At 30.4% G+C, this 25983-nt stretch overlaps 1 protein-coding gene across 1 annotated transcript; it reads left to right on the top strand.

The window, feature by feature from the left end:
* Window positions 1–1142: 1142 nt before the first annotated feature.
* LOC107440434 (dorsalin-1) lies at window positions 1143–25746 on the top strand. Its single transcript, XM_071182116.2, has 5 exons — window positions 1143–2294; window positions 9437–9604; window positions 18412–18804; window positions 20520–20728; window positions 22747–25746. Exons 1-5 carry the CDS (start codon window positions 1949–1951, stop codon window positions 22978–22980), a joined length of 1350 nt encoding a protein of 449 aa, XP_071038217.2. The 5' UTR covers window positions 1143–1948; the 3' UTR covers window positions 22981–25746.
* The last annotated feature ends 237 nt before the right edge of the window (window positions 25747–25983 follow it).

Raw genomic sequence — 25983 nt, 5'->3', positions numbered from 1 at the left:
ACCGTTTCGATAAAAATCTGTAGCTATCAAAACAAAACTAATTTGAGATATGAAATCCCCTCAGCAGTATTAGGTAAGATCAAGTACTTGTACAAATGCAGCAAAAATATTGTTACCCGATATAATCTGCACATTGCCTACTATGCACTCGTTACAGTATAAATAAACAGAGGAGCAACAAAAATCCTTTCGTAATAATAAATGAGCATAAAGTTATAAAAATATTTGATACTTAAAAATCAAGTTAATACAATAAAAAAATCAATTAATGAGAATTTAAAAAAAAAAAGAAAAGGTGATTACATATATGCTTTTCTTTATTTAAATAGGAGCTTAAAAAGTATTTAAATTAAATTTAAATAAGAGTCGGGATGACTCAGAGGAGATAGGGCGTTCACCTCAAGTGACCCAAGTTCAAATCCCAGTGGTGGTTGGTTGATACAAACTCTTCTCCCAGCTTAAACCATTGTGAATACGTAAAATATCCTCAGTGGTAGACGGATCATTGGTTAGAATTCCCTTGCCACTGGGTGAACCGAGGGTGGTTTTCGTGGTTTTTTCTCTCTATGAAACGAAAATGCGGGTTAGTTCCATCGAAGGCTAGTTTCTAACAATGCTTTATTCAGGAATTCCTTTGTCTTCTGAGCTGGGTCCAAAATTGCTTCAGTATTGATCATTGATAGTCGTAAACTGAGAATTGGCTCGGCTGTTCATTGTAGGTTATAAAGTAAAACAATAATTAAATAAAATTTTATCTATAATTAAGAGATAGCCGCACACGGCTTCTGACCAGTTTAGTCACCAATGTCATACACAATATAATTAAGGTGAATTTAATCGTTCAAGAAGAGTTCAGCTAACTCATGATTTTAATGAAATGTATTTTCAGTTATTCATTTCCGATGTTTAAATAAAATAAAAAAAACGCCTTTAGAATTTCACAAGAACCACATATGGCTTTTGAGCAGTTTATGGGCCACCACATTGTCATACATAATGTATTTAAAGTGATTTTTACCCGTTCATTACCTACCTAGCTATCCTTTCAAAATGACGCAACAAAACAAAAAAAAAACGATACTAAAACATTTCAGCAAACAAAAACAAAGAAGTGAGCGCCTATTTATCTCTTCAACCTCTTTGTTCTTCGTGTAGCATCTGTCCTGTCTTCGGCCGTCTATTAACTTAAACAACACTTACGCAAAAACGTCTCGCGATAAGGACTTGGAAGGGAAAAAATGTAAAAGACACGAGCGTTATGCAGAAGACCCTCTATATATAAAACACCACTGTGCAAAACGGGACCTCACTTAAGTGTCTCTATATTTGACTGAGGTCTTGGCATTCTTTGATGCTACGTCTCACCTTCAAGGTGGCCGTACAACGCTTCCATTGAGTGTCAAGAAATCCACTATACCGTTCAAAATTTGGCGATAAAAATCTTTGCACATGGATTACTAAAATAAAGTAAAATTTATAGATCATTGATTCAACGTGAAAAACTTAACATGCGTAGAATCCATTTCAAAAGCTGAAAGAATATTTGCCGACCAAGAATTTTGATATATAGAAATCAACGAAGTAATTAAAACACATAAAAGATATGAAATCAACTGAAACTCTAAGGATTATTTCTGATTTTGGAGGAAATGTTTAATGAAAGCGTATTGGACTAAAAAGTGACAGCCGTTTAAAGGATCAGTGTGTTGTGAAAGTTACAACCGGAAATTAAACCAAAGAAATTTGCTTTACAATTACAATTAGTTTATCTATTTACATTAATCTATTAAATCAGGTTTTCTTTAAAAAAAAATTTATTTCATTGCTTTGTCGGTTAAAAATTGAAAGTACTCAGAACTTGAAACTAATAAAACCGGCGTAACAATCACTTCAAAATAGATACTGCTGCAAATTGCTTTTTTATTAATTAATACAAGAGGCCTGTAACATGGCCTTTAACCATGTCAGGTCGACTTTTTTTGTGATAAGCATCCTCTTTATTTGCCTGATAGATGGATACGCCATCCAGACTGATATCACCGATTACCAAGACTCTAATAATTCTACAACAGAATATCATGGAATAAGTGATCCTCTTCTGTTTTTGGATAGTTTCGTTGTAGGAGATGTTTCTGCTCTCAAGAAAGCCTTAATTGAGAAAAGAGAGAAAAAAATTGTGAAGAGGAGCATTACTCATTCACATGTACCTCAGTACATGCTAGATGTGTACAATCGTTTGACAAATAAAGGGCTACAGTTGAAATTCGATACAGCAAGGAGTTTCTGGAGTTCTCGTAAGTGCATTTTACTAACATTGCTCGAAATTATTCAGTTAACTATAGCTATAGATCCTTTTTATAAACAATTATTTATTGAAAAGTTTGACTGTTTAACACGTTTAATGCCATGGGGATCACCGGTGACCGGCACTGAGTTTGTTCGTAGCCCCACGGGGGCCACCGGTGAAGTCAAGATTATTAGAAACAAATAATTCGAGTAAATTTTTAGTGCTTTTGATTTTTTTATATTATTATCGTTACTAAAATGGTTTGAAGAAATTAATGTAATAATTAATGGAACACTTTTCTTTCTTTATTTAATACAAATTGGGTACCTAGGCCACGCAGCGGCCCCTACCCCATATTTCATGAAAATCATGCAGTGAATAAAACATTTTGTTTTTGTGACATTGTGGTAACACTTACAAGAATATGAACATAATTTGAAGTATATACTGACTTGAACGGTGATTTACATAAATTGCCGTGAAAATATGTAAACAGCCATGATTTGATAAATATGCATACAATCTTAATTTAATTTTACATTATTTGCGATAGAAATATGAAGACGAGCATTAAAAATTGATGAACGCATATGTACACAAAATCTTGATTCAAAAATTGAAAATAGCCATAATTTGATAAATATACATGAAATACAATCTTAATTTATAATATTACATTATTTGCGATAGAAATATGAAAATGCATTAAAGATTGATGAAAGCATATGTACACAAAAGAACATTTCTGTGGTAACCATAAAAAAATCAAGCCGTTTGCTTGAGAAATAATAAAACAACATACCTGCCAACTCTTCCGGATTTTCCGGAAGATTTTATTTTCATATTTAAAGTGGTAGCAATACTCAGGTTATTCCAATTAACTTTTTGAATTATAATGATAATTATAAATGAGTTTGACCACCACTACATATAAATAATTACAATAAATATATAAAAGCATAATAATTCTTGCGCAACCGAATTTCAACGGGATCAAAATATAAATTTACTTTTGAGTCAGATTGTTTTTCGTTTATTGTTTCACAACCACTCTGAAAATCCATTTTCGGAAAGAGTTAAAGTTGGCAGGTATGAAAAATTCAATATGACAAATTGACGTTTTTATATAACATTAGTAATATTGGTTGGTAATATAGAACACACAAAAATAGTTTTATTTATATACACATTGATGCCAACTTGCTCTGGACAGCGAATAAATATTTTTAAGTGGTAGTTTATTAACTGTGATTCTTGGTTTAATAAATTCAATTTAGTAGATTTATTTTATCCACCACTATTTCTCAACAAATCGTAAGCTTATATAACTCACCACTATATTCAGATATGTCATATTAAACCTTTTAAAAAAACTAGCAAATTCTGTCAAAGTTGGAAATTTAGTTCGTAGTTGTTACCGTTTGGCCAGACGGGCAAGCCATGAAAATTTAGTGTGGCATTCAACTTGTTAACGTTGTCATTCAGGATTTTTAATTCAGTTTCAAATAATTCTGCTGCTTAGTTATTGTTCTAGAATATAAATAGTGTTTTCTTTGCATCAAAACCGAAATAATTGTGTATTTTTATAACATAGGTGTTACAATTCAAAATCATATCCTTATTAGATATCAACTTGTACGGTCGATGAGGAAAATATTTCTTAGCATTGACAATATTTATGGTTAATGTATAACATCAGATTCTTTAGAGTTTCAAGTAAATCTATTTTAGCACCATGACAAACAAACAAGTTAAATATATAATAAAATCTAATAATTGAAAAAAGTATACCTTTAAGTCTTGACAAACTAACTTAATTTTATAAAATGTTTGATATTTCAATAATTATTTTAAAACAGCTTTGTAAATTCTTTTTTCCAGCAACCGTACATATTTCCAATTAAACATATTTTTTAACTATTTATGTTTAGGCACAAAAAGTAATCGATATGTGACAAAAAAATAAAGCCATAAGAAAAAAAGTATTGGGTTATTTTTCTTCTTGTAGTAAAAGTTTTTGTTTATGGGTTGGTGTACTGATCAAGAGATGTCGAATTGGTGTGTATCTGAATTTCGTAGGCGTGGTTGTTTGTTTAATAAAAACTTAGACCATACTTTCTAATCTTTTTCTATAGTTCAACAGTTTCTTCGAAAAATGTGTAAGTTATTATTCCACACTACAATTGAAGCAGTAGTACATATTTGTTTATACAAAGTGAATAATTTTTTTTCTTACGTATCACTCTATTTCTAAATGCATATTTCATATAAACTTTTATTTTGATGACGAAGAAGCAAGAAATTTTATCGGTGCAGGGTTGGAAAATAATTTTTATTGAAATGAAAAGTTTTGCTTTCAATACATTTGAATTCCACATAAAATTGTAAGACAGGGATAGCCTGTTTGGTAGGACGTTGAGCTCGTGATTGTGAGTTCGAAGCCCGCCTGGCAAAGAATCACCGTGTATTAAATGGTGACTGGTGCACGTTAAATCTGTTGCGGTCACAAAAACCAAGTTCGCATAACAAATTAATACATCTGAGAACACTGAATTGGAAAATCGATCGTTCTCTGGTTCAGGTCAAAATTACTATCTGTGGCTGAATGAATGGCTCCTCCCAATCGCAAATCTATGACGAGAAATTAAAAACTAATTATATTTGAAAACGCAAAACTAAATTGAGTTAATGCATGAAAACTTAATTAACAAATAAAATGATTATTATTTATGAAACAGATCTAGAGTAAGGAAGTTAACTGTATGCACAACTTACAATATTTTCAGAACTATTGAATGATATTAATTTGAATCACTGCTATATATATATATATATATATATATATATATATATATATATATATATATATATATATATATATATATATGCCACGGGCGACTAGAAATATAAAAAGCAGCAGAACTCATTATTTTGTTTATTTATTACCTTTTAAATTATTCAATCATAAATACCACTATGACTTTCATTTCAAATTATTCACATTTAATGCAGAATCATTAGTCGTAAATTGACAAAAATTCAATTAGTGGTAAATTGACAAAAAATAAGCCAGGTAATCTTTTACCCAAAATTTGAATTTTACTAGTTACCACTTTTTGTAACTTTAAGTCGCCTTTGGCAACCTTCACCGAGTTGCAATTTTCCGCAGTTAATGTTATATAATTACCGATTATCTTGCCGTTATAAATATGTTTATTTTATTTATGTAGTGGTAAATTTTAAATAAAATTTATAATTCTAAGCAATTTAAAGCTTAGCTCTGGACAGTTCTTTATACCTGCCAACTTTCCCGGATTTTGCAGGAGATTTTATTTTTATATTTAAAGTGGTAGTAAATATATACTTTTTTTACTTTCATAAATTTAATTTTTAAATGATTTTGATCACCACTATTCTTACAAAAATTAAGCTTATATATTAATATGCGTTAGTATCGTGGTTGTCAATTTAATTTTTTTCAAATACAACGTATTTGTTTGCTTAAAATTGAAGTTTTAATTCCAATTTAATACCACTGGGAAAAATGATAATGGAAGGGATTAAAAGTTGGCAGGTCTGGTTCTTACTGAAATTTCATATTTAAAGGTTCTATTTCAGAGATGCCAACTGCTCCGGACAAGCCAAAAAAAAAAAAAAAAAAAGCGGTAAATAACTACTAAGTAAATTTTGCAAATATTTCGACTATTTTTGCTTACTTTATAAAAGGTATTGTATGACTAAGGTACTGTATGCATGACTAAGGCATACCTGCCAACTTTTAATCCCTTCCATTATCATTTTTTCCAGTGGTATTAAAATGGAATTAAAACTTCAATTTTAAGCTAACGAATACGATGTATTTGAGAAAACTTAAGTTAACCATAATAGTAACGCATATTAATATATGTGCTTAATTTTTGTAAGAATAGTGGTGATCAATATCATTTGAAAATTAATATTATAACTGAAAAAATAGTATATAATTACTACCAATTTAAATATTAAAATAAAATCTTCCGGAAAATCCGGAAGAGTTGGCAGGTATGCTAAGGTTTAGTAAAGTGGTAAATTATATAAGCCAACGAATTATTTAGAAATAGTGGTGGATAAAAATCTACTACATTGAATTTATTAAACCAAGAATTGCAATTGATAAACTACCACTTTAAAATATATATTTGCGTTCCGAAGCAAGTTGGCATCTGTGCTATTTGCAAGAATATAGAATTGAAAATTATAATAACAATAATTTTTATTTAAAATATTTAAGAGCAATTTTTTAAAAATTTTTTTATTAGCATTCAAACGGTTAAATCTTAGAACTGATTGACTTACATAAAAGGCAGTTGATATATATGTTATATAATGAAGAAAGAAAGAAAAGAGTGGTACCTAGTAAATTTATGTAATTGCTGCTTATTTGTAGGAAAATTAAACTATGACTACCAACACTTTTTTTAACAAAAGAGATGCCAACTGCTCCGGATTCAACAAAATACATTAATAAACGGTAGAAAACTACAAACTAAAATTTGCAAATTTTCGATTAATTTCTCGAGTTTTTGTTTAGACTCAATACTGCTGAACTGCAAAAAAGTGGCGTATCATACAAGTATTTGGATTATTTAGAAGTAGTCATAAGTAAAAATCCTATAAATCAAACTTACTAAGCCAATAATCATACATTAAATGACTACCACTAGAAACTAACTATCCGCTGTCCGGAGGAAGTTAGCATCTCTGTAACAGTTATAAGCATACCTGCCAACTTTTAATCCCTTCCATTTTCATTTTTCCCAGTAGTATTAAATTTGAAATTAAAGCTTCAATTATAAGCAAACAAATACGTCGTATTTGAGAAAACTTAAGTTCCATACTCGCCAACTCTTCCGGATTTTCCCGAAGATTTTATTTTCATATTTAAAGTGGTAGTAATTATAAACTATTTTTTCTTTTATAATCCAAATTTTTAAATGATATTGTTCACCACTATTCTTACAAAAATTAAACACATATATTAATATGCGTTACTATCATGGTTGTCAACTTAAGTTTTCTCAAATACAACGTATTTGTTTGCTTAAAATTGAAGTTTCAATTCCATTTTAGTACCACTGGGAAAAATGATAATGGAAGGGATTAAAAGTTGGCAGGTATGAAGTTGTGAGGACAAGCTTTCTTGTAATATAATGCAATAATCTAATTTTACATCACTTAACTCTTTCGTGCCGACTGTCGCAAATACGTGCCAGCATAAAACCGTATCAACCAGGGTAAAAAGATAAAACTGGTAATCAAAGTATTTCTTTAGCAGTTTATTTGAGGGCGGAGTTATAATTGTTCGATTTATTTAATTCACCATTACTTTGTTCAAAATAAAACTATTTAGTTATACTTTGAATTAACATTGATTATATATATGATTAAACTAACAATATTTAAAGTAAAAGCAAAGTAAGTCTGTAAAATTAGCAACGACTGCATTTAAGTTACCGTATTTTATTTAATTACATCCTGATTCTGATTTTGTACGAATGCTTTTCTGAATCACCCGTCCCCAAGGGGTTAAAACATATTTATTTACAACACTACATATATTTTGGTGAATACGATTGTTTTTCAAGAAAAATTTCATAACACAATAACTTATTGATTACCTGTCTTTATCTTTTTAAAACAAGTTTTTGAAAATATTGGCCTGAATGGGTTTTATAGTACATTAAGATTATTACCCCTAAAAACATTATCTTAAATTATGAAAATTCCTTAGTTGTTGGAGGGTATGCAAACACATTACGTAAATAAAACACATTTACGTGGAAAAAGTGTTAGCTCATATTTATGCATACCAATTGGATATTTCTTTCTGTTATCTACCACTTTAGCTTTGAACAAGTCCAAATGATACAATATTTCAACCAACCAACTATATTTTCTTTCTTTTGGAAATATGAAATTTGTACGTTGAAGTACAGTTTGAAAATGAAGGGTTAAGTTGTTCGCTTTTAGTAATTGCATATTGTACTTCCACAATTATTTCGTGTTTTTGATGCTGAATATTAATGAGTTAATAATCGAATTTTAATCATTATTTTCACAGCTGTCGCCTTTAACAGGCGATGAAGACCTTTTTTTTCCTCGTGGTAGCAAAAATTGTGTTTTAATGTAGGAATACCAACTAGCTCCACTTTGAGGACAAATTTTATTTTTGGTTATTAAATTTATGATTTAATCAATAAATCGCGGTTTAATAATACTAATTTAAAATTAGATTGATCAGCGAAACTTTAAATAATTTGAATGTTTGTTAAAAATGCCATTTGTTAATACAATAAATCAAAATTCTTAAGTCTCTACCACTTTATAAATTTTTTGCTGAAAGCGAAGCTGCTGGCATCGCTGTAAATGGTGAAATCTTATTTTTAAACTTTCAGAAATGTAAAAAAAATGATAATGTAAAAGAAAAGCATCCGGGATAATGATTTCATTATTTGAATCGGCGAGGGTGCTCGACTAGACTCCTCTCGTGCAGGAAACTTTTCCATTATTTTTATAATTTTATACGTTCCAACAAAAGAGCATAAGAAATTTTCACACTTATCTATGTTTAAACCCTTGAGGACGGGTGATTCAGAAAAGCATTCGTACAAAATCAGAATCAGGATGTAATTAAATAAAAAAACGGTAATTTAAATGTAGTCGTTGCTAACTTGACAAACTTACTTTGCTTTTACTTTAATTACTGTTAGTTTAATCATATATATAATCAATGTTAATTCGAAGTATAACTAAATAGTTTTATTTTGAACAAAGAAATGGTGAATTAAATAAATCAAACAATTATAACTCTGCCCACAAATAAACTGCTAAAGAATTACTTTGATTACCAGTTTTATCTTTTTACCCTGGTTGATACGGTTTTATGCTGGCACGTATTTGTGACAGTCGGCGCGAAAGGGTTAATACATACTGAGTTTGTTCAATACTTTTTTTTATACATATAATAACATTTGCAATAATTTCTTCCCAAAAACATTACTAATAGGCACTCCCAAGGTTAACTATAGGCGTAAGTAGTACAAATGATTAATCATTTTAATTTTTCTTATGTTTATTTTATGCCCATAACCTTTTTCAATTTCTTCTTAGGATTGCCTTTCGATGAGAAGCCATATAAAGAACAATTTCACTACAATTCGCATACACATTCTCATCAATTGGTATTTGATCTTCTTCATTTTCCAGACTCGGAAGCTATTCTCTTCGGCCAGTTGAGGATACAGATATCTTCTCTGCAGAACTTTATAACGAACAGCAGTAAGTACTTTTCCCTCCCTATATACTATATTTTTTAACAAAAACAATTCCCCAACGAAAGGCGACGTTAAATAAAAAAAAATTCTTTTACTTTTCCCATGTACATTTATTTTATAACTGGCGTTGAGCAACCAACCCAATTCTTAGTTTACGACTATCACTGTTCAATTCCGTATCCTTGTAGTTCTAAACCCAATCCAGAGCAGCTCGATCAAGCGTTGGGACAAACTAGCCTTCGTGAAGGACTTATTGATGGGACTAATCCGCATTTGCGTTATATGAAGAGGAAAACCACAAATACCTCTCACGGTTATCCAGACGACAAGGAGATTCTAACCCATAATTCATCTACTCCGAGGATTTTTTACGTCAGCAGAGTGGTCGGTGCGAACCGGGTGCGAAGTTCCTATCGACCAGCCATCGCTGGTATTCAGACCTGGATCACCTCATCGGGAGGTGAATGCTCTATCCTCTGAGCCACCGTGACTTTTCTCACGTGTATCGACCCATAAATAGTTCATATCACACACGCACGACATTCTAATTTTACGTAACATTATTTACAAGTTGATTGCAGAATTAGTGAGGCACAACAATGAGTGACAGAGATTGATTTTGGCTTTGAAGACAAAAGTTAACACAGCATAAAAAATATATAATATTCCATTTGGACAAGATTTGACTAAAAAAACTACCCTACCTTCAAGCTCCCAACGAATCACCTTCTATTTCTCGTGTCGTTGATATTTCCTGGCTGGTGTGTTCAAAAGATTAAAGCAATCTTTTTCTTATGTCCGGAATCATATTTGTATCTTAATTTGAGCACCATATGGTAGCACTGACTGTTTTTCATGTGTTTAGAGATTATTTTCAACTAGAACAACTCATCAAACATGTACGCTAAAAATTAACTTAAAAATTAAAAATGAGTGCATATATTACATATACACTTAGTTTTATGTAATTTTCTTGAATAAAAAAATTGGCACTTTTCTTCAAAATTATGCGAAATAACTACAAACAAAATTTGTAAATATAGATAGATTTTGCTAGTTTATAAAAGGTTTAGCATGACATAACTGAAAAAAGTGGTGAATTATATATACCAATGAATTGTTTAAAAATAGCGGTGGATAAAAATCTACTGAATTGAATTTATTAAACCAAAAATCACAATAATTAAGTAAATTTTGAATAAATTTTCTGCAATTCCATAAAAGAGTGTAAATTTTATATTTCTGTATCATATGTTATACGCTGTCAGCCAGCTGTTTTTCACGGCCTATGTGAAAGGTCAGTGTCAGCAAGCGGTGGCAGACGCAGCCTAAATGTAATTTCAGTGTCAGCCACCGGTGGTTGACGTAGCCTAAATGTAATTTCAGTGTCAGCCACCGGTGGCAGATGCGGCCTAAATGTAATTTCAGTGTCAGCCACCGGTGGTTGACGCGGCCTAAATGGAAAGTACAGTGTCAGCCACCGATGGCTGACGTGGCGCTCAACGTGTTAAACTTACAAAAGTTCCTTCAATTCCTCTGACTCTTCATTAGGGGTCAAAAGAGAGTTAGTAACTTTTTTTTTAGCTTTAAGAAGAGAAACATTGTGAGAAGCCAAACTGAAATATTTATGTATCGGTAATGTTTTTTTAAATTAAATTATAGTGGTATAATACGAAAATTTTTTTTAATTTGCATACACTTATTATTTTTATTCATAAACTTATTTTTGCATGGGTATAAATGATGCCATTTATAAAAACTTCAAGCGTGTACTGAAGGACTAATTGATATGCAACTGTATATAAAATAAACACTACACATTTGCTGTTTCTTAAATTCGTGTATGGATCGTTTTTATTTTATATATATATAATTTATTGATTGATTAATTTATTTGCATTTAGTGGTAGTCAAAATCAAATTACATTAAATTTATAAATCCGAAATTTAAAAACAAATGTCGAAAAAGCATTATCAATTTTAACATAAAAATGAAATACTTGTAAGAACAATCCTGAATTTTTTGACAGCTATTCAGCATAAGATTATTAACACGTTCGCGCCGGGAAAAGTGAAAATATTGGTAGAAGAACTATTTCAATATTAGATAATATTCGGGAGGAGTTAATCTATTCTCAACAATTCACTGTAAGGAAATTTATCACGGTTCGTTCGTTCGTTGTAGTGGAACTGAGCGTCTGAGGCCTTACGGCCCTTTTCCCATTCATCTTGAAGTTAAACTTAGAAACATACATGACAAAATTAAAGTTTGGGGAGTGAATGGAGTTCTTGAGAAAAGAAAAATGGCACTTTGCCATTATTAGGCAATGACAAAATTATAAGTAATAAAAATGTACATGAAAAAGGTAAAATTAAAGTACAATGGAAAAATAAACACAAATGAATATTTACAGTTTGGAAATACATACAAAAGGGGGGCGAGTTAAAGGATTGTGAGGATGTGTGTATATGTGTAAGTATATGTGGCTCTGTTAAGTAGAGACCCGGCCGTCAGTGAGTGTTTGTGTTATTAAATGTTAGTATGATATCAGAAGTGTAGAAGTGTGCAATGGGTCGAATTTTTGCATCCTCTTTGAGATTTATGCAGTCGAAAATATCATTAAAATTTGCGGTATTGCAGGTGGCGGCTTTAATAAAGAAGTTTCTATTTAATTTGTTGAAATGATGGTCAAAGCGGTCAATGTTAAGATCTCAATGAATGGCGTTGTTGCGGATAAACCATCTGGCTCCCGTGAGTTTTCTCAAGATGTTGTTTTGAAGTACGATAAGTTTTTTGAGGTCTTTTTCGGAGGCGTTACACCAAGCAGGTGAGGCGTACGTCATGATAGGACGTATCATCGAGGTATACAGGAGTTTTTTCAGTTTTAAACTAAGGTGTCGGTTATGAAAAAGTGTTTGAAGTTTGTTGGTTGCTGCATATACTTTATTTTTAATGTTATTTACATCAGACCAGGTCAGTTTTTTATTAATGGTTAAGCCTAAATATATAGCTTTATCAACAATGGGTATAGTGTTGTTGAAGAGAACTAGTTGGTATTTATTAGAGTAGGACTTTCTATTCTTTTGTATTATTAAAAATTGCGATTTACTAGCATTTGGTTTGAACTTCCAATTTAGGCACCAGTCTTCAACATCATTTGACTTGTTCTGTAGTTTTTGAAGTGCATTATCTGGTTTGAGAGATTTCTGCAAGATTCCAGTATCGTCAGCGTAAAACGCCGTGTTACTGTTGTGGTCGTCGTGAAATATGGGGAAATCGTGGGTATAAATAATGAACAGTATCGGTCCTAGAATGCTCCCTTGGGGAACACCCGCATTTATTTTTCTCCTGGATGAAACAACACTATTTAGTTTAATATTAAAAGTACGGTTTGATAAGTAGTTATGTATTATTTTTACAATGTCATAGGGAAAGTTTAAATTAATTAGTTTGTGCACGATACCAGCATGCTAAACTCGATCGAATGCTTTGCTGATGTCAAGCATGAGAAATGCAGTTGTCTGTTTGTTGTGCAGGCCCTTACCAATGAAGTCAATGATTCGAAGGAGTTGTTTGGTGGTATCTAAGGTTTTCATAGTCATCATTAAGGGAGAATTGTTTAGCCATATGTGTGGCAAAAGCTTCTGCCTTGCTTAGTACATGCAAAGCCATTATCTGTCTTAATTGGTTTGCTAATTACTTGGTCAGTTCTGAGGGCCTTTGCCATTTTCCAGATTGAATTGTTTTCAGTTGTTGGATTTTTGATCTTTTCATTCCACTGTAATTTTTTATACTTTCTAGTTTCTTTGTGAATGATTTTATTTAGTTCAAGCATTTCAGTTTTATAATTCGGATCGCAGGTTCGTTTGAATTTTTTCCTACACCAATTTCTGGTTTTTACTAGGTTTCTAATTTCCTGAGGCAGTTTAAGAAAATTAATTTTGTATTCTTTTTCTATGGAAGCTTCCTCGTATGCGCCAGAGATGAATTTTTTTATCCTATACATTTGATTGTTGATGTCATTTGGGGTTTTTAAGTCTAGATTGGGGGGGGGGGGCGGTTTGGTGGTTAGAATATTTTGAAAAAGGTCCCAGTTTGTGGTTTTAATCATCTTGGGCGTGTGAATTGCAGATATGCCAACATTTAAGAGAACAGGTCTATGGTCTGAGGTTAATTCATTAATAACCGAGCTGCTCATTGGTATTTTAATATTAGTGATAGCAAAGTCTAGAATGTCTGGAATTTGAGAACTATTATTGGGGTAGAATGTGGGTTCGAGTGGGGCTATGACAGTGAGGTTGTATTTATTTATGAGCTTTTTAAGATTAATGCCATTAACATTGGTACGGTTGCAGCCCCAGATGGAGTGCTTAGAATTAATGTCCCCTAAAATAATTGTATCCTGATTGCTAATAAAAAGGTCTTTCAACTGCGTCTCGGTGATAGTATGCTTGGGTGGGTTGTAGACTTTCGTGATATTGATGCTACTATTGCCATATTGTAAGGTGATAGTAATATATTCTATGCCGCCGCTGGCATCTTTTGTAACCTCGTGATGTGAGAGACTGTTCTTAATAATAATTGCGACTCCGCCACCTCGATATAGTTTATCTACTCTATAGGTGGTGGAAATTTATCACGGCGACGAAGCAATTCAATATAAAAATTGCATCCGTTAAAAACGATTGGTAGTTATGGATTTATATTATTCCTTGCATAAACTGATGAGATCATAATTTGAAGGTCAAAATTCCATACGTTTTTGTATCTTATTTTGGAACTTAAAATATCCTTTGCATCAATTAACAGCATATGGACAATTAGACTCTCGAATTTAGGGCTGAAAACAGTATGAAAAAGAAGAGAGACTGGTAGAAAACCCAAGCACTTTTAGCTGGTTTTTGTAATAATAAAACTTTTATTAATCTTAATCCTTTCACGCTATTTAACGAGTGAGACTCGTTATGCATTTATTACCAATAAATAGAAAGTTCTGACTAAAATATTTTGCTATTAGTCTATTTAGGAAAAAAATAATGCACTGATAACTACCACATCTTATAAATGACAAGCATTTAGTGAAGATGTCAGGTTATATTTAGTAACTATTTAACAAAAGAAAAAATTTTTTTAATCAAAAACTTACTACTAGTTTTTTAATTTGTTAGCTTCATCTCAGTTCGGAATTTAAATAAATCGGATGCAAAGGATTAATTATACAAATATATAAGCTGAGTTAGAGGCATTTTCAGAGTCGCTACAATCAGATATAAGAAGTGAAAAAGTGGTATGTAGTTATAGATTCATTAGAAGGTAAATTAACAATTATTTGCCTTGTTTAATTTTTCACTACCCAATTTAAAAGAAAAATCAGGCAAGCATTCTCCAGAGATGCCACCTTCCTCCGGACAGCAAATATATATTTTAAAGTGATAGTTTATCAATTGTGATTCTTGGTTTAATAAAATCAATTTAGTAGATTTTTATCCACCACTATTTCTAAATAAATCGTAGGCTTATACAATTCAACCTTTTTATATACTTAGGCCATCTAATCATGGTTAAAATTAAAATTGTTTGTACTATTTAAAACCATAAAATGTTTTTAATGCTCAATATCATTTTTTCTAATCATTTACCTAATGCAAATAATGTATAATTCTCTAATCAAGTCAGTATATGATGTGTATTTCGCTAATCATGGTTGTATAAAATGACTAAAATCAAATTGTTTGTAATTATTAACCCCTTGGGGACGGGTGATTCAGAAAAGCATTCGTACAAAATCAGAGTCAAGTTGTGATTAAATAAAAAGCGGTAACTTAAATGTTGTCGCTGCTAATTTGATAGACTTACTTTGCTTTTACTTTCATTATTGTTAGTTTAATCATATATAGAACTAATATTAATTCAAAGTATAGCTAAATAGTTTTATTTTGAACAAAGTAATGGTGAATTAAATAAATCAAACAATTATAACTCCGCCCACAAATAAACTGCTAAAGAACTACTTTGGTTACCAGTTTTATCTTTTTACCCTGATTGATACGGTTTTATGCTGGCACGTATTTGTGACAGTCGGCGCGAAAGGGTTAAATGTTTTTAATTCTTCAAGCAAGTGAGCTTGGTCTTTTTAACTAGCTACTATAATGTTGCAAAATACAAAATGTTTGTAAATCAACTTGTTTATATTTCATGAGCTGACCTACCAACTCTTCCGGATTTTCCGGAAGATTTTATTTTCATATTTAAAGTGGTAGCTATATTCAGGTTATTCCAATTAACTTTTTGAATTATAATGATAATTATAAATGAGTTTTACCACCACTACATATAAATAATAACAATAAATATATAAAAGCATAATAATCCTAGGGCAAGCTAATTTCAACGGGATCAAAATATAAATATATTTTTGAATCAGATTGTATTTCGTTTATTGCTTTACAACAACTCTGAAAATCCATACTCGGAAAGAGTGAAAGTTGGCAGGTATGATGTATGGGATAGGGGTCGCTGAGCAGCCCAGATACCCAATTTTTGTTTAATAAAAGAAAAGAAAGTACTTAGGTCATGCTATAACTTTTAAAAAGCAAGCAAAAATAGTCATATATTTGCAAAATTTACTTTGTAGTTTTTTTCCACTTTTTTATTTATTTTGGCGTGGCCGGAGCAGTTGGCATCTCTGATTCTCAATACTTATGTGGATTGTTTAAAGCAATAATGTGAAAACCATTTATCACAAATTACTAACGAGGAACAACTAAGCTGCAGAGTATATTTTGATGATAAACTCTAATTTCTTGCTTATATTACTTTGTGTTTCATATAATCTTTAAAATAAGATTGCCTATATGCCTAAGATTTTCGTCATTTCCAATGTTCCAATAAGGATTACAAGAAAATTAAAACGTAAGCAAAAATTTAATTCTGTCGCATTGAACATACCCACATTGATGCGACAACTTTAATTCCCCTCGAAATTTCGCATTTTACGTCGACTGAGCACTTCATTTAAATTCAAAGGGGAAAAAAATTAATTCGAAATAATAAAAAAAAATAGTAACTTAACGATTAAGTATTCTCTCCTTCAAACATTTATAATTGATTTATTAAACTTACCACTGAATTTTTATAATGAAGATTAATAAGTATACTTACAGTCGATAATTGATCATGATCATTGAGATAAAAAGTTCTATTACTATACGATTGCTCCTGCATTTTTTGCAGTGGTGAATGGGGAATAATAATTCATAAGTAGGCTTAATATTTGGGGTGTACTCGTTCTTAAGCTTTAAAGTTGTTCGGAGTCAGAAGTGGGCCAATATTGCTTGATTCTGGTTAGGTAGGAGCTGTTAGGTCGCTACGTTAAAAACCTGGAAATATATTCTTGATAATTATTTAGACAAATATTTCTAATTATGTGAACATATTTGAATGAATATTATGACCAATATTTAAATTATAACTTAACCGCTTCCGTGATTATCCCGAGTTAACTCGGGTATGTATATATTGCAAATATCCCGAGAAAATTCGGGCGTTGTTCTCGTTGTCGTCGTGACGTTTTTTCTCGTCCGGAAGCAAAAAGAAAAAAAAAATGCTGTGATTGGAAGTTTGCCAAGTTTTGTTTGGAGGTTTTATTGTTGATTTGTGGGACTGTACTCATTTTTGAGCGATTGTATCGATGGTTGCTGAATTTATGTAGAAAAAAAAAGAGTAAAAAAAAATGGCGTATCTTTTCACTGACGTTTGGTTTTGTTTAAACACAGCTATTTACTAGTTTTGTTTAAACACAACTATTTACTAGTTTTGTTTAAACACAACTATTTACTGAAAAGAATATTATTAAGAACTATTCATCCAAATTAACTTAGGTAAAATTTAAAATGAAGACAAGCATTCAACTATGAATAAAAACAATACAGGAGATGTTCAAAATAGTAATTAGTAAGCTTTTTTGGCAATTTTATATATAAAAAAAATATCCACACTAGTCCCCTTTTTATCTATATTTCTCATAATTTATTTCGACAATCCTGAAAATGTTAGACAAGTCGGAGTTTAGCTACCAAAAGAAGATCAGACTCGTTATTGGATTTTGAGACAATAAGCTACAAACTGTTCTGTAAACACAATCTTTTTAAGTAATGGACGTATTCTTTATGTTTTATTCGTAGAACAATTTAGTGCTATTTTTTGTATATATTTATATTCCGTCAAAAGAAAGAAGAACAAATAAAAAAATAGAATATCCCTTCCTCCCCAAACAAAAGAACAGTTTATTCTTCGTAGCTACAACTCTTGATTAGCCATCAAAATATGTTAAAATGTTTAGAATTTTCGCTAAAAATCCATTGTTCATAAGTCAATATTTTCAACTGAGTTTAAAATTCAGACCAATTTTATCAAGTACATCTAATTGGAAACCATGGATTCTTTAGGATTGCCATATTTATATAAAAATCAAAAATACAGTAGTATTAAAAAAGGAAAGAAACATTTAACTTCCAGCTCTCATTTCGGTCGATGCAAGCTTTGCTTAAAGGAAAATATCAAAAAAAGCAATATCTTTCAATAAAAATAGCATAAAAGTTTCAAGCATAATCTTTTAAATCGTGCCAACAGTTTTGCTATGTAAAATCTTCCAAAACATTTTCTGCTAAAAGAAGGATTGTTTTCATAGCGTTAGTTTAGAAGAGCTCTTGTTATTTTGTCCTGTACCTGAACAAATTTCGATATTGATCTATGAGATTTAAACAATTAATGTTTACAAAAATTGTAATACTCGTTTTTTTTCTTTACAGATATATTCAACATCGAGTTCTACAAATTTTCAGAGATCTCCAGCCGTCTATTAACAACAAAATCGATAAACTTAAAAGAGGAATTACTACTTACAGTAAATGTTACAGAATTTCTCATAGAATCTTTGAAAAACAAGGAGAAGATGCTTCTTGAACTTGTGGTTCCACAAGAAATTTCACCTTTTCTTGATCTTGATGCCTTTTCAACGTATGGGCCACAGTTGCTTGTGTTATCTAAAACACTGACGAAGTCAACAGATGAAGATGATAAAATATTCACCAGAATGAAAAGATCTTTGGAAGAATTCAGAAGAAATTTTAACAATCAAACTGTTTTTCAAAATACTGAAAATGTGAAAGAATTCAATGCATTAGTGCGAAACAAAAGCAAAGGTTAACATCTTTATAAGTTATTCTTTAAGGAAAATATTAGAATGTTATTAACTTAAGAGTTATGTGTAAAACAGCCTGGTAATAAATTTCATTTTCAAAAGCTTATAAAAGTAAAAATTTTGACATTTTTTCATCAGTATCTGCGAATTTACAATATAGAAAAGGTTTATTATTAAGTATGATAACTAAATAACTTGAATTTTTGAATGAAGTAATGTCGAGTAAAGTTCTGAATAAAGTAATGTCGTTCCGGTGCATTAAATATTCGTTAGTCTTAAAAACCAATTTATTTTTTTAGATCTATTTCGATTCATTTTGATCCTGCATTAAAAGGTTGTTGCTAACGAGGGTGAATACATTATTATTGATTAAAAATAAAATCCTTCTCCCTATGTATATATCTATATATATATATATATATATATATATATATATATATATATATATATATATATATATATATATATATATATATATATATATATATATATATACATATAATTATAAACTAGGGATTCGAATGTTCCTAGGAGCATCTATTTAAATACTACTTTTAAGGAAATGGACAGAATTAAAATAACATGTAGTAATATTTATTTATCCAAAAAACAAATCGATAAACTCTTTCAAAATTTGATAAAAAACAAAGGATACCGAACTAAAGTAATAAAATTTTATATAAAATCATGGAATTAATCGTATATTTTTGGGGATATATTTACTAAACATTTTCTTCGTTAATTTATATAATTTTCCCATGTGCAAATCCATTTCGGGCAAATCCGTGGTCAAAATTATTTAATAAAAAATTCCTTTACTAAAAAATTTCCTTTGTTAATTTATATGATTTTTCCATGTTCAAATCCATTTTGAGCCAATTCGTGGCTAAAATTATCTACTAAAAATGATTTCTTTGTTAATTTTTATAATTTTTCCATTTGCAAGTCCATTTCGGGCAAATCCGTGGATGAAATTATTTACTAAAAATTCATTTATTAATTTTTACAATTTTTCCATGTGCAAATTCATTTCGGGCAAATCCGTGGCTAAAATTATTTACTAAAAATTTCTGTATTGATTTTTCCATGTGCAAATCCATTTTGGGCAAATACGTGGCTAAAATTATTTCAAAACAGGCAATTTATGTTTCTCTCTTCCATTTTATATTTTTTCTTAAATAAATATTTATTTTCTAATATTATTTATGGTCAACTTTTTAAATTATCCAGTATAATATTACCTTGCGCACATCCATTTCGGGCCCATCCTTGGTAACTAACAAATCAATGCACAGCATAACAAATTACTTCAGCAATGCTGTAAGAACGGCACTTTGGATTCCTCTAGTTGCACTCAATTTGCGCTTTTGTTTTCATATTTTGTAATCTGGCAATCTCGTTGCGAAAATATTTTTAAGTCATTCTTGGAAAATTTCCCGTCCATGTAAGTTCATCTGATTTCGATACTCGCTTTATAGTTTTTTTGTTTTTGTTTTTGCTTTATACTGTTTTTTCTTTTATTATATTTTCTGTTTTTACGTGTTATTTTTACTTATTGTGTTCTATTTTATTTGTTGTAATTTTTGTAAAAAAAAATTTCATCCTTTTTTTTTTTTTTTTAATCAGTTATTTGTTATTTTTTTCATTATATATATATATATATATATATATATATAACATAAATTAATATAAAATAATTATTGTTGTTCCATAAAGGTTCTTTCGAAGAGCATTATCGAAAAAGGAGGAGTGAAGACGAAGATGAGGAATCTGAAGAGCAAAGCAATTATATAGTTGAAGAACTAGGGAGGATCAGAAAAGGGAAGCTCAAGAGGAAAAAGAATCCTTGCAGAAGGAAACCCCTTCACGTCAACTTTGCAGCAATTAACTATGATCAATGGATTATAGCGCCACCAAGCTACGAGGTTAGTAACAGTCTCTGCTTATTACTTTTTTAACAAGCACGTGTGAGGAAAAAATTGCTCCACGCTGCACTCACACAAAACTTATACAGAAATATTTAAACAAATAATTATTTGACAGCATTATAATTTAACCTATTAACTCTTAACTTAAAAGCCCGAGATAATTGTTTAGTTAAGACTAACCCTTTGACGCAGATGGGACACAGGTGTACTTTTTAAATATATTTTCTCTAACGCTCTAATTACAAATAAAAATATATTTTGGTACTTTTTAATTAAAACAACAGTATAATAGTCACTAAATAACATATTAGATTATCGTAATTACATTTGATTAAAAAAAATCTGTTAGATTATCAAAATTATATTTGTGTTGAAAAAATTCTGTTAGATTATCAAAATTATATTTGTACTGAAAAATCTACGCAAAAAAAGTTTGAATATTGCTTTTTTTATTATTCATATTCAAAAATTTATCGATAATTCATTTCTAAAATTAGAGAAATTTCAATGATGAATAACTGTTTCTCTTAGATCTAAATAACTCCAAATAAGCGCGAATTTTTTAAAAAAAATCATAGATTGCTTTAAAGTGAGCCGTGTTTGAAAGATTTTACCTTAAACGCGGGAAAAAAACATCGGTGTTTCATGATGTACTTCGTAGCCTTAAATTATTAAAAAGCTAAATATAATATTTTTTTTTAAATTTATGTTAAAACTATTAATTTAGGTCAAAATAGACCTAAATTAATACTAAATAATAAAAAAGCATGAAGAAAAAACATTTAAATAAAAACTTTGTGTCAAAAACGAGCAGACTATTTCATAAACTTTTGCAAAATAATAAAGAATATTAAAAACCCTATTTATTTTATACTTTATCATTCCATATCAAGACATCCGTACTCGCCATAAGTGTGAATAAGATACATAACCATTACATGATCTGGTATGTACGGAATCTTCAATCGAAATTATTTGTAACACTAGAAAATACCTAATTTTCCATAAAGGCTTAACACTTTTTTCCATAAAAATACGTCATAGCAAAATGTTGTAATTCTGCAACATTAGTTTTAAATGAGTTAAACTCATATCTCCAACTACTACGGAATTAACGTATTTTTAAAAATTATTTTTCTTAATGGCAGTCTCGATAATGCATAATAATTTGTACTAAATTGAAAGAGTTTTGCCCCCCAGCCCCACATATAAATAATTTAAACTAATACATTAATAATCAGAACAGGATTGATTCCTAAGCTGTGATGAGTGCTTTATATGTTTTGTAATTTTTTTTAATTTTGTTCAACACCCCTTAAAAATATATTTCATTAAAACATCAAATGTTAGAAGTATCGATTGAATTCCGTTATTTCTTTGCAGCTCAACACAACATTATCCAATAAATTTCTTGTTGTTGTTGTTGTCGTCGTAGGCCATTAAGGCAAGGGGTGTGATTGTTCTTGTTTTCCAGTGGCGCCATCTATGGCCAAGAATTCGACATCTGTCACACTCATACGTCATACCCGTTTATAGACCCATTCATGCATCCACAGATCGTGATTTTGATCTGAACCAGAGAACGATCGATCTCCAATTCAGAATCCCCAAAAGGTATAAATTTTAATGGGAACATGGAGGACTTAGTGACTCAACAAATTTAACTTGCACCAGTCACTATTTACTATACGGGGAGTCTTCGGTCAACTGGATTCAAACTACCGTCCTCACGAACGTGAGTCCAGCACCCTGCCAACCAGGCAATCCCGGCCCCAATAAATTTCTTGATATATTAATATTCTTTTGTATCACGTGAATTATTTTAAAATGCTGAATTCATTACTCGTTTCAAGCTGAATATAAAATTAACTAAACAAATATCATGATATATTAATATTCTTTTACATCTATGAATTATTTTAAAAAATACTGTATTCTTTTTTGCAGTGCAAATTTCTTGATTAGTATTTTAGATGATAGATAGATATGTCTCTTTATTATCCTTTTTCTTCCAGGCTTTTGAATGTACAGGAAAATGCTCATTTCCTATGAGTGCGCACTTGGCACCCACGAAACACGCCATCATCCAAACCTTGATGCACAGTCTTGAGCCAAAACAAGTGTCCAGAGCGGCTTGTGTCCCTTCCAAATTAACACCCATTTCGATTCTTTATGTGGATGATGACGGTGTGGTCACCTACAAATATGATTACGAAGATATGGTTGTAGCTGAATGTGGGTGCAGATAATGAATTGAAAGATAAAAAGGGGTTAAGACACTTGATTTTATCAAAAAAATTGTTACTCCTTCGCTAGTTTTTTAAAAAATGTAAACACTTCTGTTTTAAAAGTAGACTAAATCTATTTAATATGATAATTGGATACCTGCAAGTAACGTCATTGTAGGTAAACCGCCTTTTGTTGATTCAGAAACCAATCAGGTTCGATGCACACGTGTAACGTCGCTTATACGTATCCAATTAAATCACATGGTTAGCCATAATCACTTCACTTCTTCTCTATTTGCAATGTTTAATTATTGAAAATGTTTAATTACTCTGGGGAACAATTTTTTTTTCTGTAGTACGAGATTTTTTAACAAATGCTTAGCTTATTGCTAATCTGAAATCTTTTTCCCCCTACGAGCCATAATTTTTAAGCAATTTAACAACAATATAGTCCGAACCAGGATTATTTTTAAATCCACTCTACTGAGGGAAGAAAGCGATAACACATTTCAGTATCAGTTTATGATACGATACGCTAAGATCATATGTTATTTTCAAAGGGGCAGATTTATTTGCATATAATCCTCTTTAAAAACATTCATACATAAAATAAACTAAACCAAAAATATAATTGTGAAAAAAGTCTTTCGGAAGAAAACTAATTTCGGATTTGAAATCCTCCCTACCGAATTAGTTTAAATGAAACTTAATATATGTTATTTAAGCTACTCTAACCTATACAGAGAGTACACTTGCTTTATACATTTAGAATCCTTGCAAAAATGAAGAGTTGTTGCTGTAGTTTATTTACGTCTGCACAAGGGGTTATTGGCGACGGTGACAACCTGCGCTGTGCAAGACGAGCACTTTACGGTTTAACGAGGACCAATACCGCACATCCTCGGTCCCTAAGCAGACTGAACCAAGTGGTCACTGACCGCAGCCAGTGATGCTGACCATAACTAAACGATCAGTCCACTGCGAGACAGCAAAAATGAAGAATAATGAGCAAAAAAATAAACAGATTATCCTATATAACTTTTGCTCTAATGATAAGATTTTCAGGTTCTAGGACTTAATCTTGGATATGACCTCAAATATGCAAATTAATTAGCGCAGACGATATTTTAGGTTACAAAATCAGTCACAAAAACGTACTTTTTCTGAATAAACGGAAATTCTTTTTTGACGTATTGGGATTTCTGACTTTTGAAATATAGGGAGTAGCCGTAATCTGGGAAATATGGTTCCATAGTTTAGTAAGGAGTTTGGACCCCTTTATGGCATTTTTTTTTTTTTTTTGCGTATTTCACTAAAACTCGAGAACTTTATACGCGAATTTAAAGCTTTTTGTACTCAGTTGTAAATTTTTATATATAAAGATTATCCCATACAAAATATAACTTTTAGTAAATTAGTTATTTAATGATAGTAAAAAAATTTGAATTGTAAGGTAAACAATTTTTTATATCATTTTAATGAATGCAATTTTTAATTGGCAAAATTTGAGTGAAATTGGTCGAATAGTTCCTGAGAAATCAAATTTTTTCAAATAATGTTCAGGTGAGGAAAAAACTAAACCGATATCAAAATGCTTTAAAAATACAAAATCTGGGAAAAAGGAAAAAAGTTGCAATAGTTTTAAACGCATTAAGTTCAGTCTAGCAATGAAACAGGTTTTCCCGTTTTTAAACTCCTTCTCCTGAAAAGCGATTCGTCAGAACGTTTTGGTTTCTTTCTGAATTAGATATTAAATTTGCGTTCCCTAATGTGTTCACTTTCTTATAAAAACAAGCACAACCCTCATTTTATTACAGAATATAAAAATTGAAACGAATTGTTTCACATAGCCACCCTTCTGTTTATTGTTTTATATTAAACCCAAACGGTCTGATAAGAACTTGTGACAAAAATAGTTTTAAAAAATTATGACTAACTTCAAGAACTCTTGGTCAAAAAACTTTCTAGCACTTGCAAGGGATAAAAAAAATATTTGTTAATCCAATTAATGCGATACAAGTAATTAATTTCAAATAATTATAACGCAACATCATCCATAAGTCGAATTGCTAAAAAAAATACAAGTGTCTTAACTCCTTAAGGCATTGTTTTTATTTATTAAATTTATTTAGAGAGATTTTGTAGAATACTTTAAAAAAAAAAAAGATTTCCAAATTTTTCAAAATGGCCTCTGCTGATCAACTTTTTTTAGAAAAAATCATATTTGCTCGGAAATCATTATATAATTATACAACGTTTAAACGTATATTTTATTTCCTACAAATAAAGTTTATTCTCTCAATAAAAGATTAAGCAATTTTTCTACCTTACAACATACATTTAAATTAGAAATATTCTCAATCTATAAAATTTAAAGTCTGAGTAGGAAATTACAATTGAGACACTGCAATTGCGTATTGTGTTTGTAATTACAATGGAAGGACTTGGGGCAATAAGTCACACATTGGCTGTTCCTTATATGGTTTTCAAATAGGTACTTTACCGTTTCTAGCATTTCTACTAGCACAATACAGAGAAACATCATACTGCCTACTATGAAATCATGGTGTATTCCACCAAAAACGCTTAACCAAACAATTTTAAAATGTGATTTATCATTATACAGCCCCAAGGCCTCTAAATGTAAAGAGAAATAAATAGTGGCACCAAATTTGAGATAATCTGTAATGTTTATATATGCCATTTGTAAATTCAAAACCCATATGTAATTAATGCTAATATGTAAATGCTATATGTATTTAATAAAAAAGTTTCGTAACAGCAAAAGCTAGAGTGATTTCTATTTGACATTACTCAATAAATTATAAAATGATTGCGACTATTGCATTCAATATTAGTGTAAGAAATGGTATGAAAATTTAAACATTTACTACAAATGTAGTTGTATGTTTTCTAGACTTAGTAGTTTATACTTGAGACTCAATTGTGTATTTTACTAAGAATTCAGAGAACCAATGTTAAGAGATGGGGGATATCATACACTCTTGTCTGCAAAATCATTAA

The sequence above is a fragment of the Parasteatoda tepidariorum genome, chromosome 4 (genome assembly GCF_982258835.1).
Source record: "Parasteatoda tepidariorum strain Cologne lab strain chromosome 4, Ptep-v5.0, whole genome shotgun sequence".
In the NCBI taxonomy this organism is placed as follows: domain Eukaryota; kingdom Metazoa; phylum Arthropoda; class Arachnida; order Araneae; family Theridiidae; genus Parasteatoda; species Parasteatoda tepidariorum.
The sequence above is the reverse complement of the archived record's forward strand: the minus strand, read 5'-3'. Positions and strand labels throughout refer to the sequence as shown.